Source organism: Carassius gibelio, chromosome B13 (assembly GCF_023724105.1).
Source record: "Carassius gibelio isolate Cgi1373 ecotype wild population from Czech Republic chromosome B13, carGib1.2-hapl.c, whole genome shotgun sequence".
Taxonomy (NCBI): domain Eukaryota; kingdom Metazoa; phylum Chordata; class Actinopteri; order Cypriniformes; family Cyprinidae; genus Carassius; species Carassius gibelio.
Window position 1 is genome coordinate 24706091 of NC_068408.1, and position 19360 is coordinate 24725450.

The following is a 19360-nucleotide window of genomic DNA, read 5'->3' on the forward strand; positions in this document are numbered from 1 at the left end:
ATTCTATGGGCTATTGTCAAGAGGAAAATGAGAAACAAGAGACTAAAAAATGCAGATGAGCTGAAGGCCACTGTCAAAGAAACGTGGGCTTCCAGATCACCTCAGCAGTGCCACAAACTGATCACCTCCATAACATGCTGAATTGAGGAAGTAATTAAAGCAAAAGGAGCCCCTACCAAGTATTGAGTACATGTACAGTAAATGAACATACTTTCCAGAAGCCCAACAATTCACTAAAAGTTTTATGTTTAATTTTATTTATTGGTCTTATGAAGTATTCTAACTTTTCTAGATAGTGAATTGATGGGTTTTTGTTAAATGTGAGCCAAAATCATCACAATTAAAAGAACCAAAGACTTAAACTACTTCAGTCTGTGTGCATTGAATTTATTTTTTAGAAGAGTTGAATTACTTAAATAAATTAACTTTTCCCAGAAATTTATTGAGATGCACCTGTAATTCCCCTTCAAGCTGTGGTTAAAGAAAAACTTTTATATTGTTATTAATATTTTAAGATGAGTACTTAGTGGACTATATTTTGATTTACTTGATTACCCAGACACCATATTTTATTTATAAAACAAGTACAAAAAAAATAATAATAATAAAATCAAGTTTTTTTTTTTTACAAAATTTGTATCACTATATCATACTATATGGCCCATAAATGTTGACACATCAAACACACATGCAAAACTTTTTTCTTGTATACACACACACACACACACACACACATATACACACACACACACGTGATGCCTCACTTACCCTGCTAACTTCTTTCGCTGAAGACTCATCTGTTGGAATACAAAAGAAAACCAATTCAATACTGATGAAGGTGAGCATACTGTAATACATTGTCACTTGTAAGACTGAACACAATGTCCCTTCATTTGAATAAAGATTTTTTTTGCCTTAGTCTTTTGCATTTAAAAATGTTATTATTATTTATTTCACTTATATTTATGCTGTGTCTTCAATTAGATGAACTAGAGGAATAGAAAAGAGAAAAGAGAAAAACACGAGAAACAGGATCAAACCAGCATAACCCAAATAAGCAACGGCTCCATACATAAACACACAAACTTCAACTTGACGTGTAAACTGAAAGTGATTCCAATGTTCTAACCGCATCTCACACTATACATTTTAACTGTCTGAAATCAAAACATGCTGTACTTCAGTCAGAATACAATATACAAAACCCTGAATAATTCTGGGACAATGAGAGTCAAACAGGACAGAATAAGAAACCAAGCAACCAACAAAATGTTCTGTATGGAGGCCCGCACATGACATGCAAGAAAAAAATGATAAATTTGATTTACTGATGCATGATTTACTAATTCGTTCCCTCAATGTACTAAAATGTGCACACGATTACTATTGCGTTCCCTCGATTTGCTAAATTCGCTGTGCACTTTTTAGTACAATGAGGGAACGAATTAGTAAATTGTGTACACGATTTAGCCTATTATTTTTTCCTGCATGCCATGTGTGGGGCTCCGTGGTTCTGTCACTTTCCAATTGTCATATTTGCAGCAGATTAAATCAAAAACATTTTTTTTTCTGCCTGGTTGGAACACGGTCTTAAGGAACATCCAATGAGTAACTCATGCAGCCAAACATACAATTTTCCACTTCAGTGATGAGTGTTCATTCTAGCTTCAAATCTGAAGCTTCAAAGTAAAATTCAAAGTTTTTATAAACTGAGACCTTAGCCGTGGCATGCACTTTAAATACAAGGCTTGCAAAAGCTCCATCTACCTACAAACAAATGACCTACGCAGCTATGAACACATGCAGATAAACAGGGATAAAACAGGAGAATTTGTGAATATGCCGTCTCATCTTGTTCTCCTGAGAAAACACCTGTTTCTGAGGTCAGCAAGTTAGCAGAAATTTGGAGACGTTCAGCAAACTCTTCCTCAGTGGCTTCCCCCATTCAGAAAGAAGCTCAGTCTGTGTGGAACACAGGAAGTGATGCAGATAAACACTGTCCTCTCAGAGGAGACTGTGCAAGCATTACAGCTCCCTTGCAACAGCAGGCAATGTCAACAGGTGACTGCTAACAGGTACAGTTTTGCTCATAAGTCATACGATTTTTAAGACCCTTCTTATTAATATTTCCTGTATCTTTATAGTGTAAAAATTATATATATGAATATACAGAGGGGTCCAAAGTTTTAGTTCCCTTTCAGTCGGCCATTCTCAACGTCACGTCAGTGACCGACGAACTGGGATCTCGCTTCGAAAGACTTTGAGTGTAAACTAAACAAGCCAATGCACATTGGCATGCAGTTATTGCATTTAGCTGCAGCTGATCACAGTATGAGCATAAAAAGGCAGCATGTGCAATGCATACCAGCTTTTTGCTTCAGAGCCAAGCAACAACAACGTTCTGCTCCATGCAGTGTCTTCAAGTGAGCTACGAGTTCAATGCTCTCTTGGAAGCTTCTTGGGTTTGCAGTACCGAGCTTCAGTGGTGGTCGTTCAATGTCGAGTGGGTTGCGCACTTCAGGTTGCACTACCCCCCGTTGTGCTGCAAGTGGCCTTTTCCCCTGTAAGACTCAGCACTAAAATGAACATTTCCTCAAAAGAGCTATTTTTCCCTAAAAGAGCTCCACGGGTGCTACTTTGTAAAAACGATGGACCGCAGTTTCATCCGTGTGTTCCTGGATGCAGGGGTACCCTACTTCAGGCAGTAACACGGGCGGTTTGAGGGTCACAGTGGTGGATGACTGGTTTCTTGTCCAAAGCGACTTACAGATGAAGACAGTGGAAGCAATCAAAAACAACAAAAAGAGCAATGATATATAAGTGCTATGACAAGTCTCAGTTAGGTTAACACAGTACACGTAACATGGGATTTTAAATAATATAATAATTATAAAGAATAGAGCAAGCTAGCTAGAGGTCTTTACACATAAACACACACATACAATTGCATAATAAATGAAAAGAAAATAGAATACAAAAAGATTAGAAAGGAAGTTAGATTTTTTAAAGAATAGAATTATAATAGTGAGTGTTAAAGTTAGAGGGTCAAATAAAGACGGAAGAGATGGGTTTTTAAGCCGATTCTTGAAGATGGCTAAGGACACAGCTGCTCGAATTGAGTTGGTGAGGTCATTCCACCAGGAGGGAACATTTAATTTAAAAGTCCGTAAAAGTTACTTTGTGCTTCTTTGGGATGGCACAATCAAGCGACGTTCACTTGCAGAACACAAGCTTCTAGAGGGCACATAAGTCTGAAGTAACAAATTTAGGTAAATGTGAGCCAGTGGTAGTTTTGTAGGCAAACATCAATGCCTTGAATTTTATGCGAGCAGCTATTGGAAGCCAGTGGAAATTGATAAACAGAGGTGTGGCGTGTATTCTTTTTGTATACAGGCCACCAGGGCACCATACAGAATTTATTAAAGATTTTGCTGATTTTATTTCTGAGTTAGTGCTAACTGCAGATAAAGTTTAAATTCTAGGTGATTTTAATATCAATGTTGATAATAAAAAAAAATATTTGGATCAGCATTTATAGACATTATGAACTCTATTGCGGTTAGACAACACGTGTCAGGTCCTACTCATTGTCAAAACCATACTCTAGATTTAATACTGTCACATAGAATTGATGTTGATGGTGTTGAAATTATGCAGCTAAGCGATGATATCACAGATCACAGATCAGTCTCATGTAAACTTCATACAGCTAAAACTGTAACTTCTATTCCTTGTTACAAGTATGGTAGAACCATCACTTTTACCACAAATGACTGCTTTGTAACTAATCTTCCTGATTTATCTAATTCATTTGAGGCCGGGAGAAACATACCAATTTGAAAAATTAACAGAATGCAGAGTCGATATAAACAACTGGATGAGGAGTAATTTCTTACTGCTAAATTCAGAAAAAAACAGAGGTGTTAATTAAAGGACCTAAAAACTATGAATGTTATAACCTACAACGCTGTCTAAGACTTGATGGCTGCTCTGTAAATTCTTTGTCACCTAGATGTGCTATCTGATAGCAATCTTTCACTTGAAAGCCACACTTCTAGCATTTGTCATCTAAATTATGACCTATGCTCTCAATGTCATAAGCAGAAATATGAATTCATGCGTTCATGACCTAAAGGTTAGATTAATGGGTGGTTGTTCTTCAATCTTAATAAACAAACTAACCAAAATGCAGCAGCAAGAGTTCTTTCTAGAACCAGGAAGTATGACCATATTAGTCCGGATCTGTCAACACTACACTGGCTCCCTATCAAACATCGTATTGATTTCTAAATCTTGCTTATTACTTATAAAGCCCTAAATGGCTGCTAAGTTCTAAAAACTCTGGCAATTTGATGATACTAGAATATCAAAATCAACTGCAGGTGGCAGATACTTTTCCTATTTAGTGCTTAAACTCTGGAATAAACTACCTAACATTGTTCGGGAGGCAGACACACTCTTTCAGTTTAAATCTAGATTAAAGACTAAAAACTCTTTAACCTGGCTTACACATAACACACTAATACGCTTCTAATAATCCAAATCTGTTAAAGATTTTTAGGCTGCATTAATTACGTAAACCGGAACCGGGAACACTTCCCATAACACCCAATGTACTGGCTACAACATTAGAAGAATGGCATCTACGCTAATATTAGTCTGTTTCTCACTTATTCCACCAGATCCAGTCTGTATCCAGATCAGAGGGTCACTGCAGTCACCCGGATCCAGTACACATCCAGACAAGATGGTGGATCAGCACCTACAGAGGACCTCTACATCCCTAAAAGACAGCGGAGACCAGGACAACTAGAGCCCCAGATACGGATCCCCTGTAAAGACCTTGTCTCAGATGATTGGACAAGACCAAAGTCAATCTGACTTTGCTGCAGACTGGAATTGAACTACTGGTTTCATCTGGTCAGAGGAGAACTGGCCCCCCGTCTGAGTCTGGTTTCTCCCAAGGTTTTTTCTCCATTTTGTCACTGATGGAGTTTTGGTTCCTTACCACTGTTGCCTCTGGCTTGCTTAGTTGCCGACACTTCATTTACAGTGATATCATTGACTTGATTGCAAATGATTGCAAAGATACTATTTAAACTGAACTGAGCTGAATGTTGACATCATTGAATTCAATGATGAACTGCCTTTAACTGTAATTTTGCATTATTGACACTTTTTTTCCTAATTAATGTTGTTCAGTTCCTTTGACACAATCTGTTTTGTTTAAAGCACTATATAAATAAAGGTGACTTGACTTGACTGATGGAGTTTTGGTTCCTTGCTGCTGTCGCCTCTGGCTTGCTTAGTTGGGGACATTTAATTTCCAGTGATTTCATTGGCTTGATTGCATAGATAACTGAACTGAGCTAGATGATGACATCATTAATTTCAATGAACCTTTTTGCTTTATTGACACACTATTTTCCAATTTAATGCTGTTCAGTTGCTTTGTTACAATCTGTATTGTTAAAAGCGCATGAATACAGGTTGAATGCTTGAATGCGTTTCCATAGCATTTCAACGCAGCGTCTTGTTCCTTCAGGGAACCATGGTTACATACGGGACCAAGGGACGTTTTCTGAAAAACAGAGGCATAGAATGCAAATAGTAAAGTCCACTAGATTTTTACAATTAAAATCAGTACATTGTTGTCCATATTGAAGACAACTAAAAGTGTTATTTAGGACATTTTACAGAGAAATGTGGGTAAAATAGACCCAACTTTTTAAAGTGATATCAGTAGTATTTTTTATAACTATTTACACTGCAAATTAATTCTTCTGATGCATTTCTCACAAGTGAAAATTGTCACAATGCATTATGGGATTTTCTTATATGTGAAAGATTTCTAGCAGACCTGGGATGTCTCAAAATGCAGTTACACTATATTTCAATTATATGATTATATATACACTATATTTCAAAATCCACTTTAGACATTTCTCTACTTTAAGTAACACTGCGACAAACTCTCATTATAATCCACAACTATACTGTTCAGTATGTACTTGCAAAGTTACTTTTAGTCAATATAGAGTGTCTGTTGGGGGATCAAAATACAGTGTTCGCAGATATTAAGCAGACAGTCTACTATTATTCTAATGACTACCAGTTGACATGTAGTTACAAAGTTACTTATAGTAAGTAAAGAAGACTATCAAAATAAAGTGTTACCTAAAATTCTTCCAACATTGAAAGATCTAGAAGTGTCTCTCTGCCCAGGATCTACTGAGCAGCTAAGAGAGGGCAATATTCCACCTTGCGCCACAGGCTACCTATGCTCACGTCATACTCCTTCCATTTCTGTTATTCCCAGATGGAAATGTTTGGTAATCAATGCAGGGACTTGCAGATGTGTTTCTGTCCAGCTCTCTGCGGACAAATATCAGCTCCATATCCTTTGTGTAAACTGAAATGAAAACTCTCAATTCAGCTTGAAAAGTAAAGCAGATATCAGCAGTTTGATACCTTATTGTGGCAGTCAAAAATCATGATTACAGTGATGCACCTACAATGAGGTAAGGCATTACCCACAATTTCATATAAATTCTTCTCAGTGTCTGCGGCATGCCACAGATGCTGTCAATAGAGTTTAACTTATATTGAACATAAATCTTACCTTTAAACAAACACTTTCACTTCATCCTAGCTTAATGTGCAGACACAGCTATCTAAGCCATTCACAGACTGATTTTCCTACTGTGACTTGGCGTTTTCAGAACATCTTTTTGAGACAAGGAAGTCTGAACACCTGAAGAAAACTGTCAGTATTCCCATTTATCTCAATGAAGGCTGCTTGGCAGGTGCATATAGCACCTTAACTACACAACCCTGAAGCTGGGCACACCGTTATAGAAAAAACATATTAAAAAAAGGGGGAAAAAAGAAAAAAATATTAAACCAAACCAAACAAAGCAACAAAACAAAACACAAAGCAAAACACACACACACACGCACGCACGCAACCACGCACACACATTTGATGGGGCAATCTATGAATTAATATCATCAATGCTTGAAGTGGGCCGGTATGCACCAGTGAGCAATACTGGCACTTCTATATTTTAGCCTATAGAGTACCTGTACCTTTTTTTTGTGTGTACCGGCACTTTTTGATATGTTGCCGGTACTCAGGAGTAAAAGCATCAGGGTCTGGGTGATTATATGATCCCATATGATTAGAAAGGACAATAGATCTGGTCAACAAATTCAAACAATAAGTTCAAAACAGTTCATGTTCATGCAGAGAAGTTCATGCAGAGAAAACCAGATTTTCAGATTTCAGTATCATTATTATTTTTAGTATGTAATTTTTGCTTGAAAGCAAGAGTAATGCTTGCTGATTATGCAGTGGTCAGAGATTTAGCAATTCTGAATGGATCCATAGAGTAGTAATGGCAGGTGAGTTAGTGGTCCTGTTTTGTATCGCAGCTTGACTTGTGCTAATTTGTATTGAAAATGTTATTTAATAATTGATTGATTGATTGATTGTGGCATACATTGTCAATTATTAAAAAGTACTTATTTCTTTTATTATAAATAAATTATTAAATACATGAATTTTGTCCACTTCAAGCACTTGATATCATCAAGTTATTTAATTTTCCAATCTACCCTTTCCGACCTACCCCAACGGACCAATTTCATCACTCAACTGATTTCCAATGGATAAAATCCTGCCTATGTTTCACACGCAAATTCGTCAATATGGTATTACGGAAGTAATGTAATACTGTTTCATGTTGAATTATGGATCAGTGGTTTAATAATGGTGTGCTGGGTGATGTACCAGACTGAACCAATACAATTTCAAAAACGGCAAATTCTATTATACCGTAACTAATTTGATGAATTAACTGAATGTATTGAAGAATGTACTGAATTCTTAGAAGTTCTTAAAAATGTGTCCAGACGTTCCCTGTCTGGCGCCGAGCTGGACACAAACCACACATTCAAGCAGCCTCCTCTTCTGTTATTGAATTACCGCACATTTCAGGATTTTCTAGCTGCATGTAATTGGCGGCTCTCCTGTACGGCTTGGGTCATCAGGGCCACTAGGCTAAAGACAGACTGAATGAGTAGGTCATGAATCACGCTGTGCATGTGTGTGTTTGTGTGTGTGTGTGACAGCGAGGCACTGGATCAGTCCAGATGTAGGATTTCTCTAGAGGCAGAGCGGCGAAAGATTTGGGATTATCAATTACTCAAAGATCGCATGTGTGTGAGAAGAAAACAGGGCCAGGGGAACGCTAGGTGGAAATGAGGTGGAGTGAGCAGACGTCACTGGGGCCTTGGGGGTTCTTGTTAGTCTCAACTAAAGCACAGACACATAATCACATACTGCACACACACTATCACACACACAGTGATGCATCATTAGTAGTGCTCACCAGTATTTAGAGTTAGGGATTTGAACAAACCACTAAGCGTAAGTATTAAAGGATTAATTGACCTCAAATTAGAATTTTGTCATCCTTAATTCACCCTCATGTCATTCAAATCAAATGCTACTACTTTACTTGTCACTCTCTTCCATCAGTGAATAGGGAACAGAGCTTTCAGCCTTCACAAAGGACACAAAGCACTATAAATATATCCTATTTTAAAACAAATAATATTCAGTAATATTATCGATTTAACTACATTGATACTGTTGGATGAGAAAAACAATTTGAATCAAATTAAGCTGGATAGTGACACTAACTTTGCAACAACATTGAACTGAACTGAATCACCACTGACTGGTTTGAGCTGAGTAATGTGTTACATCTCAGGTCTAGGGTCTAGGAAAATGACATAAATGAAGCTCTTTAAAGAGTGTTGTGATCTTTCATTCTTTCTTTCTTTTTTCTTTTTTTTTGCATTACACTGTTGTCTAATGCAGAGCTGCTCATAGATCAATGTAACAACACTGAATTAAACTGAGCTGAATAATGACATTATTGTTTTTTTTCCACAGCTGCTCATAGCTGAATTGAACTTGTGTCATAATTGATGAACTTTGCAACATAAACAGTTACTGAAATGAATTGAAACAACATTGAGCTAGATTGTATCTAGATTGTATGAAGCGTTATAGAAATAAATGTGACTTGACCTGCGTCATATTCAAGGTCTTATGATAGCTTTTTATGATGCACGGACTGAAATTTAAGTCGTTATTTAGTAATAACAGTCCTGCTGAGACTGGATCAGTACGATTTATTATTACGCTGGTATATATGAACTGGATCAACAAATCTATTATTAGATTATTATTATTAGATTTATTAAAGCAACATGAAGTTTAGGTATGAGGAACACGAGGTATAGGAATGACAGAAATACTTTTTTAACCATAGCCGGTTTTCCATCCAAAGTTGCGAATTTTACTTATGTGCAAAATTGAAATATCACATAAAACATTTGCGAGTAAGCACCATTTCCACCCAACAAGTCAAAGAGAACAAAATAGTCACTTCCTGCTAGAACTGGCACTAGGGTATATATCACTATGAAAGGTAGGAGGAACCCCGGAATATAATAATTTTCATAGCCCTGCATAAAAAAGTATTTGCACCAGAGAGCGAGCAGACGTAACAAAATAAATGCGGTCATAGCTTTCGAAGGTGGATGCTTCTGTTTGGGAACACAGTCGTGTAACAGGGAGGCAATTATACAGAAATACGTTGATGACAGACTTTGCATGGACATTTCAAAATGACCATAACATTTCAGAAGCTGAGGAATGAGATTGGTCCACTGGTTAGGTTTTGCAGTACCATAGCGCCGTCATATGACTGTTTTGATGGAGATGGAGGAATTTACTCGGCGAATGCGTTTCCATCTCCTTTTAGTCGCATTACCCTTATTCTCACAAGTCAAAATCCACCTCAAGTGAGCATAAAAACTTTTTTGCGAATTAAGGGATTTTTATTTGAAATTTCCATCACTCATTTCTGATGCGATACTTCAAATGCGCATAAAAATAGGCTCTTGACAACTCCTCCTTCACCTTGTGCTACAGACATGTATATACATTACATTTTTTTTTTTTTTTAAATAACTCATATCTACAGACCAGGATTTCCTAGAGAATAAATACATCTTAAATACACATAAATAGTTATAGATTATTTGTTAAAAACAGCTAATATAACACTAGTTTGAATCATTTGAAAGTCAACAAAGAGATAAAGGCTAGAGTGTTGGGAGTGTGTGCTTCCAGGGTAAAAACAGTCACAAGACATAAAACATGACCGATCCCGTCTCCCAAAAAAAGCTGCACCTTTAACATCTTTTCATCCAAAATTTCAAACCAAATCATACAAATAAAATAGGATCTACTCATAAGTGTCTTATTGAACAGGTGTTGACCTCTGAATTGTAAGTCTAGTCATTTTCCATCACCAGCAACAAGATCCATCCTTGAAAACACTTGAAGGCAGCGTTGAACCCTTGAAGACCCTGAGACAGAATTAGAAAATATTCTAAAGGTCCTGTCCTTTAGCCTATTGATTTAACAAATCATTCGGTGTCACATTGTCAGAACTGTTTATGTTGCAAACCTTATTTTTAATGCTGAGGTACTTCAGAAGCTAAGACTACCACATTCAGGATCAGAGACAGAGAATATACACTAGAAATATTCACATATAATATACCAATACATATACAGTATATACTGTATGATGCATGAGACAATGCACTCACACACAAAAAGACTGATAGCACTTTGACTCTAGATTCTTTATTGATTTCAAAAGGGCCTGACATGCTAGAGGTATTACAGGTCACAGTTTTGCAAAAGTTGGAACAGAAAGATAGGAAGAGCATCACATGAACCGAAGCCACTGGCCCTGCTGTTAGGCCTGTAATGAGGCTCTCAACAGAGGAATGAATCATATGATGTCCGGGTATCTCCACAGCTCAAGACTCCAGATTAGGACAACCTATTATTAAACTAATCAGTGATCTCACAAGTACACTTGTGACCTATCCAAATAAAAGATGTTCAGATTTTACGTGGAATTCTGGGAAAGCTTTGCTTTTGTTTTTCTCAATTAGAGCCTTGTGAGTAACCTGCACCGATTGTCTCATGAATGCGGTCATTTAAAAAATCTTGTGCAGTTAAACAACATATTCATATTGTGCAAAAGTGCATTAAAAATCATTCTTAATTTTGTTAATTTAGTGAACAACGGTGAAAAACCTTTAACAATTTTCCACACCAAACATCAAAATCTCATATACTGCAAATTGTTTTTGTCATTCTTTGGAAAACAAGAGAGAATTATAAGGATTTAAAAGTTGTTGTGCTAAAATCTCAACACAGAACAGCCCTCTAGTCAATTATTTACTAACCCTTCAATTGTACCATTTTATTTTTAATTATTATAATAATTATCAGCATAATCCTGACCAACATTTTCAGATACTGCATTATAACTACTTCTACAAGCTGCACTTGACTGTTTAAAGGACAACTCACAGACTCGTGTAGACCTTATGTAGCTCTGCCTATTTTGCCGTTTAGTTTCCCACAGCTTGATGGTAAAATGTTATGGATTTATGAATGAACTGCTAGTTTTTTTAAATCTTCCAGGTCTAATGAAATTTATGACATTCGGTCAAAATATTACAATGCTCATAATAACTTTTGTTAACTCTACAGTAAGTAAATACACTTCACCTCATCTTCAACAGTGATGACATAGAAATATACAAATTTCAAACACAAAATTCTATAAATGGCTCTGGAGCGCAAGGTCTATAACAATCAAAGAGAATTAGGCTTGGAACTTCATTATTCCTTATATGATGTGGTAAGTGAGCACTGTAGTACATGACAGAAGACATCAGAGGTTTTCAGCTCTCACAGGGAGGGCCTGGAGTTCATTGTTACTGTGGAAGCTGTGTATTGTGGAGTTTACTGTGTACTAATGACCCTGCCCACACAGAATTTACACCCCAAAATCTAATATGAAAATGCTTTCTGTTAATAAGTCTAGCACTGGCAGTCCCATTGAGATCATTTTTATATATCATGGTATGTTTACAGAACACCAAACGTTATTTTAGAACTGTTTTTAAAGCAGTGTTGTGTAAATGCCCCCTTAATTTATTCCACAAAGTTCTGGAAAATTAAAAAAAAAAAAAAAAAAAAATTATTATATATATATATATATATATATATATATATATATATATATATATATATACATACAAAAAAAATATACTTGGAACTTGGATCTGGTAAATCATAAATTTGATCACTGAGTTGTATGGCATTATTTTTCTGTCATCGCAAATAAAGTGTTATAAAAAAACACTTGAGAAAAGTGTTTCAGTGAGAAAAAAAAAAAAAAACCTTTGAGCATAGACGTGCACAAAGAATTTGAAAGCTAACATGCATGATAATTCAAAGCACTGTTTGATATGCATCACAGGCCAAGGCAGAATCTGGCACACATGGTTTGTAGAAAGACTGATGTTGAAACGGTGCCTGAGAAAAATCCTGCTGCCCAGCCGAGGTTAACCATCAGCCGGCAGCCTGTGAGAGAGCGCTGCAGCACTCATGCAGAAAACATTCCCAAAATGCGACACATTCACCCTCCTCCAGTCCCCCTCCCGACCGACTGTATGCCCCTGGAGGTTGGCTCTGACGTCAGTAGCTGAGCTGGGCCGGCCGCCAACCCTGTGGGCCCTTGATGGATGTGATGGGTCGAGTGGAGCGGGCCGCGGCATGAAGCATGTTGTGCACAGAGAAGCCAGTCCCGCTTAAACAGCCCTAATGACCCATAAGGACCCAGCAAGCCCCCTCTCCCATACTTCCTAACCCTTTAGCCTTCTGCAATCTTTGCTGTTCAGGTTACATACACACAGACGCATGCACAGGAGAAGTTCAAAACAGAACTGTATTGTGCCATTTAGATTTCTGTCAATTTGGAAAAGATCCAATATACTGTATGGCTATTAGATTAAGATTTAAAAATGTAATTTGATTTAATTAATACATGTTTATATGTGTATGAATATTTGTAGTAATGAGCAAGCATACAAAATGTATTTGATTCTAAACTGTATCAATGTACCAATATCTGTCCAAATAGAAATATGCAGTATGTGTGTGTTACTATAAAGAATAGTTTAATATAATTTTAATTATATATTAATTTCAATTTAAAGATAATGTTCTCAATCGTTGATATGTTCTCAATTCCTTCAGGATCTGTGTTATTTTAGTATCTCTGATATACTAGTGATATATGTTTTATTAATATTTTGAATTAGTTTTTATTTGTATGTTTTATCAATTCATCTTTTGTTTTTTTAAATGTCTATATAGTTCATATTTATTTTAATTTCAGTTGTAGTTTAGTTGTTTTAGTACTAAAATAAAACACAAAACAAAGTGTTGACACAAAACAATAAACGTTTACTTTATATATATATAAAAAAAAAAAGAATTAGTGCTTTAGATATAATTTTGAAATGCACTGAAATGACCATAAATTGCTGACGCCCAGCCTAGTAGCTAGAGCAAACACAGGGCAAGATATTATAATAGTACTAGCCATATTACCAAGGGACCGAATTTGTTCCAAAATACCATAGTTTGAGTGGATAAACAAACCTTTGACATCAGAAAAAAAAGGGATATGAAAAGTGCTTTTTACTCCTTTAAATAACTGATTTAAATCATATTATTTTAAGTCAATTAATTTTGATACGCAACATTAAATGGCTAGCTATATTTTATCTCAACTAATTGTTGCATTTTTAGATTGCTTTTTAGGACCAAACCAGTGACCCATCAGCTGAGAACCACTGTTATATATTTACATATGGTACGTTAATCAGCAAATAAGCATAGAAACATAACACATTCATAATATGTCCATAATATGGCCATCCTCAAAATTAAAGACATCATCACCAAAAAATAAACACAACACTATTTTTAGAGCATAGGGCTCTTAATGAAGAATATTGGAGCACACGGCCATGAGTCCGTACCTGCAGGCTGGCTGCTGTTCTTCCGTTTCAGCCATCTGTCTACGGTCTCTGCACTCACACTCTCCAGCACAAACTCATCCAGCATCTGCGGGTTGAGGGAGAGATAAGCCTTCACTTTCTCATCCGTCAGACCTGCAACAGAGTGAACAAGATTAGTTTATTCCTCTCACATGCATTCAAAAAAAAGAAAAAGAATAAGGAGCATCAGCCCAGTGTGAAAATATCAGGATCTTGTCAGTGCATGTCCACTTAAAAGCATTAAAAACAGGCTAAAAAAAACATAAAAAAACCTTCCCAGGCTTGATAACTGCACATATTTTTGTTGTTAATAACAACAAACAGGGTGTATGGGTATATTAAGTGTGATTCTAATTCACAGAAAGTGTATATAGTCTGCTAGAAAGACGCTACAAATGGCACAGGGAACAAGTTCGCAAAATATAATTTCACTGGAAATGGACATGAAAATGGAAATGGACAGATGTGCTTGGCATTTTTATTAAGCTTCATTCATGACAGGACATGGGAGTAGTTACAAGACCGTTGTAGTTGACTATAAAGCACATCTTACACATACAAATTACACAAATTAAATTATATTGGACTGTACTGTATACTGAAAAACTTTTTTATTTTTTACTTTTTTTCTGTTCATAAAGCGATCATATGAGAAGAAGGTTTTCAGCTTTTGTTCACATTTAATTTAGCCAGTCAATTTAATTAATAATTATTTACAATCATATTTACAATGACGGCCTAGTAGCTAAATATATAGCAGGTAAACTTTTATGCTACTTTTATACTGTTGGAAAAAGTCCATAATGACATCTGCAATTTTGAGTGAATCATGCCATTTATGTAAAATTGTCATGTCATACTAATCATAAACAAAATCAATTTGATGGAGGTTTAGAGGATTCAGGTTAGACTGGAAATTTAAAAGATTGATAAAGGTTTAATACACGGTTTGGTCATATGACAGATGCTGGCAAAAAAGTTGGGTGCTGCAAAGCTCTGTTCTGGGACCACTTTCATTATGCAGCTCATTGTGTTTTGGGGATGCATGATAAATATCATCCGATATTTACAGTTTTTTTCAGTCGCTAACAAGCATTTGTCCAAGCAGTTGTCACTTTTTCAAAACTCTAAACACAATTAGCACAGCATCTGTCTATTGTGGCCATACCATTCACACATTTCATGTCGTTTTCACACAATATGGAGTCATTGAACACATTTCCACAATGCTTACATTTTCTGAACAGACAAGCTATACCTCCCAACAAAATTATGGATCATTTTTGTAGTATTTACAAATGTTAACACACGACATCCCACAATAGCAAAAACAATGTTCCAAACCTTAGATACAGTATAAAAACCTCTGCTTCTGCAATGATATCAGTTCAAAAACAATATATCTTAGCTGATTTATGTTGTGTAAATTGGGCCAACCACAACTGATTCCAATCTGGCTTAGACTCAATGGCAGGGGTTATTTTTTTCTATTACATTGACACTTATACAATAAAAGGAAGACTTTGAAGAGTGATGTTTTTGGAAACAGAAACAGAAAAAGACAAACACTGTAATGTATGGACGAGAAAGAGTAAGAGCAAGGGGCCCAGCGAGAAGAGCAGGCCCAGTGAGAGGAGCAGGAGCAGTGAGAGGAGCAGGAGCAGGAGCAGTGAGAGGAGCAGGAGCAGTGAGAGGAGCATGAGCAGTGAGAGGAGCAGGAGCAGTGAGAGGAGCAGGAGCAGTGAGAGGAGCAGTGAGAGGAGCAGTGAGAGGAGCAGTGAGAGGAGCATGAGCAGTGAGAGGAGCAGGAGCAGTGAGAGATGCAGTGAGAGGAGCAGGGGCAGTGAGAGATGCAGTGAGAGATGCAGGAGCAGTGAGAGGAGCAGGAGCAGTGAGAGATGCAGTGAGAGGAGCATGAGCAGTGAGAGGAGCAGTGAGAGGAGCAGGAGCAGTGAGAGGAGCATGAGCAGTGAGAGGAGCAGGAGCAGTGAGAGGAGCAGTGAGAGGAGCATGAGCAGTGAGAGGAGCAGGAGCAGTGAGAGGAGCAGTGAGAGGAGCATGAGCAGTGAGAGGAGCAGGAGCAGTGAGAGGAGCAGTGAGAGGAGCAGTGAGAGGAGCATGAGCAGTGAGAGGAGCAGGAGCAGTGAGAGATGCAGTGAGAGGAGCAGTGAGAGGAGCAGGAGCAGTGAGAGATGCAGTGAGAGGAGCAGGAGCAGTGAGAGAAGCATGAGCAGTGAGAGAAGCAGTGAGAGGAGCAGTGAGAGGAGCATGAGCAGTGAGAGGAGCAGGAGCAGTGAGAGATGCAGTGAGAGGAGCAGGAGCAGTGAGAGATGCAGTGAGAGATGCAGGAGCAGTGAGAGGAGCAGGAGCAGTGAGAGATGCAGTGAGAGGAGCATGAGCAGTGAGAGGAGCAGTGAGAGGAGCAGGAGCAGTGAGAGGAGCATGAGCAGTGAGAGGAGCAGTGAGAGGAGCATGAGCAGTGAGAGGAGCAGTGAGAGGAGCATGAGCAGTGAGAGGAGCATGAGCAGTGAGAGGAGCATGAGCAGTGAGAGAAGCAGTGAGAGGAGCAGTGAGAGGAGCATGAGCAGTGAGAGGAGCATGAGCAGTGAGAGATGCAGTGAGAGGAGCAGTGAGAGGAGCATGAGCAGTGAGAGGAGCAGTGAGAGGAGCAGGAGCAGTTAGAGGAGCAGTGAGAGGAGCATGAGCAGTGAGAGGAGCAGGAGCAGTGAGAGGAGCATGAGCAGTGAGAGATGCAGTGAGAGGAGCAGTGAGAGGAGCATGAGCAGTGAGAGGAGCAGTGAGAGGAGCAGTGAGAGGAGCATGAGCAGTGAGAGATGTAGGAGCAGTGAGAGGAGCAGGAGCAGTGAGAGATACAGGAGCAGTGAGAGGAGCAGGAGCAGTGAGAGATTGTTTTTATTTACCCCCCCCCCCCCTTTTTATCTGGGCTTTTTGCTGTTGTTGTTTTTTTTTTTCAGAATGCTCTTGTGTGTTTCATGGATATTTTGTTCACTGTAGGCAATACTGTCAAACCTTTTCTGTTGTATCATACCGTGTTTCTACTGTACCTCCTGCAGTAAACAGTAAGGAAAAAATAGCTTTTTACTGGAATGCTTTTGAATGTGAACATTACTGTGCATTTGGACATACAGTTCCTAACCAAGAAATTTAGTGTAAAACAGTGAATTGCATGTTTTGCATGCATATACCTGTAAAACTGAGACTAAAAAGCCTATGCAGTTTTTGTAATATCAACAATATCCAGTATTTTGAAACCTGGTGTACTTTGATTGACTGCATGTATCTTTTGAGGTGAAAACAAGTGTTATTCTTTGACAGAATAATTTAATTTTGAGTCAGATTTCCAGTGTTTTGGTAAAGTTGGTGTGTGCAGAGAAAGATGTGTTCTATTTTGAAATGAAGATTTAGTATATATTTAACAAAATGTGTTTTTGAGAAGAAAATTATCCATTTGGCCAATTGTGTTTTGTAGGTGTGAGTCTGTGTTAAGAGTTTAGAAAAAGTATCTGAAGTATGGTTAAGCGCTTGCTAGCGATTGAAAAAAACTGTAATGCATATCTTGTTGGCCGTTGTTCACTGACAAGCTGCACCAAACCACGATCATATTTTCTGCATGTTATGCGCAGCTTGTCAGTAAACAAAGGCTCTGTGTAATAAATGCTGCTCTACGTGAAATCACAAACGTGTAGATTTACTGCTGATTACAGAACCAGCATTATTTACAAGATGCAGGATAAATATCGGGTGCTATTTATCGTGCATCACTAGTGTGTTTATAGTAATGGAGTCATCTCCAGCAAGCAGGAAGGAAGATGGATGCCTTATAGAGGCACAGGAAGAAGATGGACAAGCTGAATGTGTTTGAGTGTTTGAGAGCTCACTAAGTGCTGTTGTTTATTGTCTTTGTTGTTGGGGCAAACATCCATTTACTAGACCATTGCTGAAGCCAAGCACATTTCGGTTAGCGAACAACAAAACAACCCATGCTTTTGTGAGTAGTTCAAGTATAATTTTTATTTCAATTTTTTAGAGTCTGTTTTTACCTTGCTTAACCCTTGCAGCCCTTTCATAAGTAATATTTAAATGTTTTCAACTTTCTGCTAAATATAAATTGCAATTATTAATAAGCTACAGACAAAAATGGCTAAAGCCTCCAGGAAAAGCTATATTGCATATATACTGTACTCTTAAATTTCTTTCAAGCCTTCATAGACCCACTTCTACAGTCCACATCAGAGATCACAAATTAGTGAATGGTGTTTTTTTAGAAAATGTATTTACACAGAAATTATGCTGGTTTTCCTGTTTAGAATTTACTACAAAGTATTTCCTACATTTAAAAAGAATTACAGCTGCCAGGTTAAACATAATTCTGAGAAATTAAATGTGAAGTTCTTACATCACAAAAATAGTGCAAGGTATGACTGACTTTACGTCAATGGAAATGCAGAGACTGGACCTCCAGAAACTTTAAATGAAATACCCTTGTTCTACACAATTTTATTTATTTATTTTTTTTTTTGTCAAATGCCACGATGGACTCAGCTAATGTGCAAACTCAGAGAGAAACACAGCTGGAAGGCATGTGTTCCACACCATACAAACACACACAGGCACACAAACACACACACACATACACGTTAGCAGGAAGATATTGAGACACAAACTAGCCCACAAGAGCTCCCACAAGCAGACAAAGGGTAGTAAGAGGCTACAGACTGTTTTGGTGCACAACAACAAAGGACAAAACAGATGAGAATGGCAGAGCCTCCACTCTTTGGACACTAAATCCAAACCAGATGTGTGAAAAATATTCATATCCATACTCAACCTCAGACACGAACAGCTGTATACAGTATCTTGCAGAGGTTGCACAAGTAATCATTATACGTCAGACTACAACCCCCACTTACTTCCAACAAGAGCTATCCCAGACTAAATTAAATGTAATTTTTTAAAATCTATTTTGATATTTTCTAACTTCTAATATAAAAACTGCAAATGTATTAAACAAATAAACATAATGTAACAATTTAGAATAGGGACAAATTCTCACTATTAGCTAGTTGCTTATTAGCATGCCTAATAATAACAACATATAGGCTTTATTAGAGAAATATTATATAGAAAAAAAAACTGAACTTCAATTGACCTTAATGCTCCATCTCATAACTTAGGTCTTCATTACTATTCTATTAGGCACCATGTTCATTTTCATGATATTTAGTAAATAATAAAATTATAGTAAGTTCAAATAAGTTCCTGAATTTGATGAGATATTTCTATTGATCTTTTGGTAAGCCCTTTTATAGAAATATTTTCT

General features: G+C 37.4%; 1 protein-coding gene across 5 annotated transcripts in view; it reads right to left on the reverse strand.

Annotated features, from left to right (window-relative positions):
- pde10a (phosphodiesterase 10A) overlaps nt 1–19360 on the reverse strand; it is a gene marked incomplete at its 3' end in the record, with an annotated part of 110175 nt that overhangs the window by 26822 nt on the left and 63993 nt on the right. For all 5 annotated transcript variants that reach the window (XM_052572764.1, XM_052572759.1, XM_052572760.1 and 2 more), the window contains 2 exon segments: nt 769–797; nt 14002–14133. In XM_052572764.1, coding sequence (XP_052428724.1) covers nt 769–797; nt 14002–14086 — 114 coding nt within the window.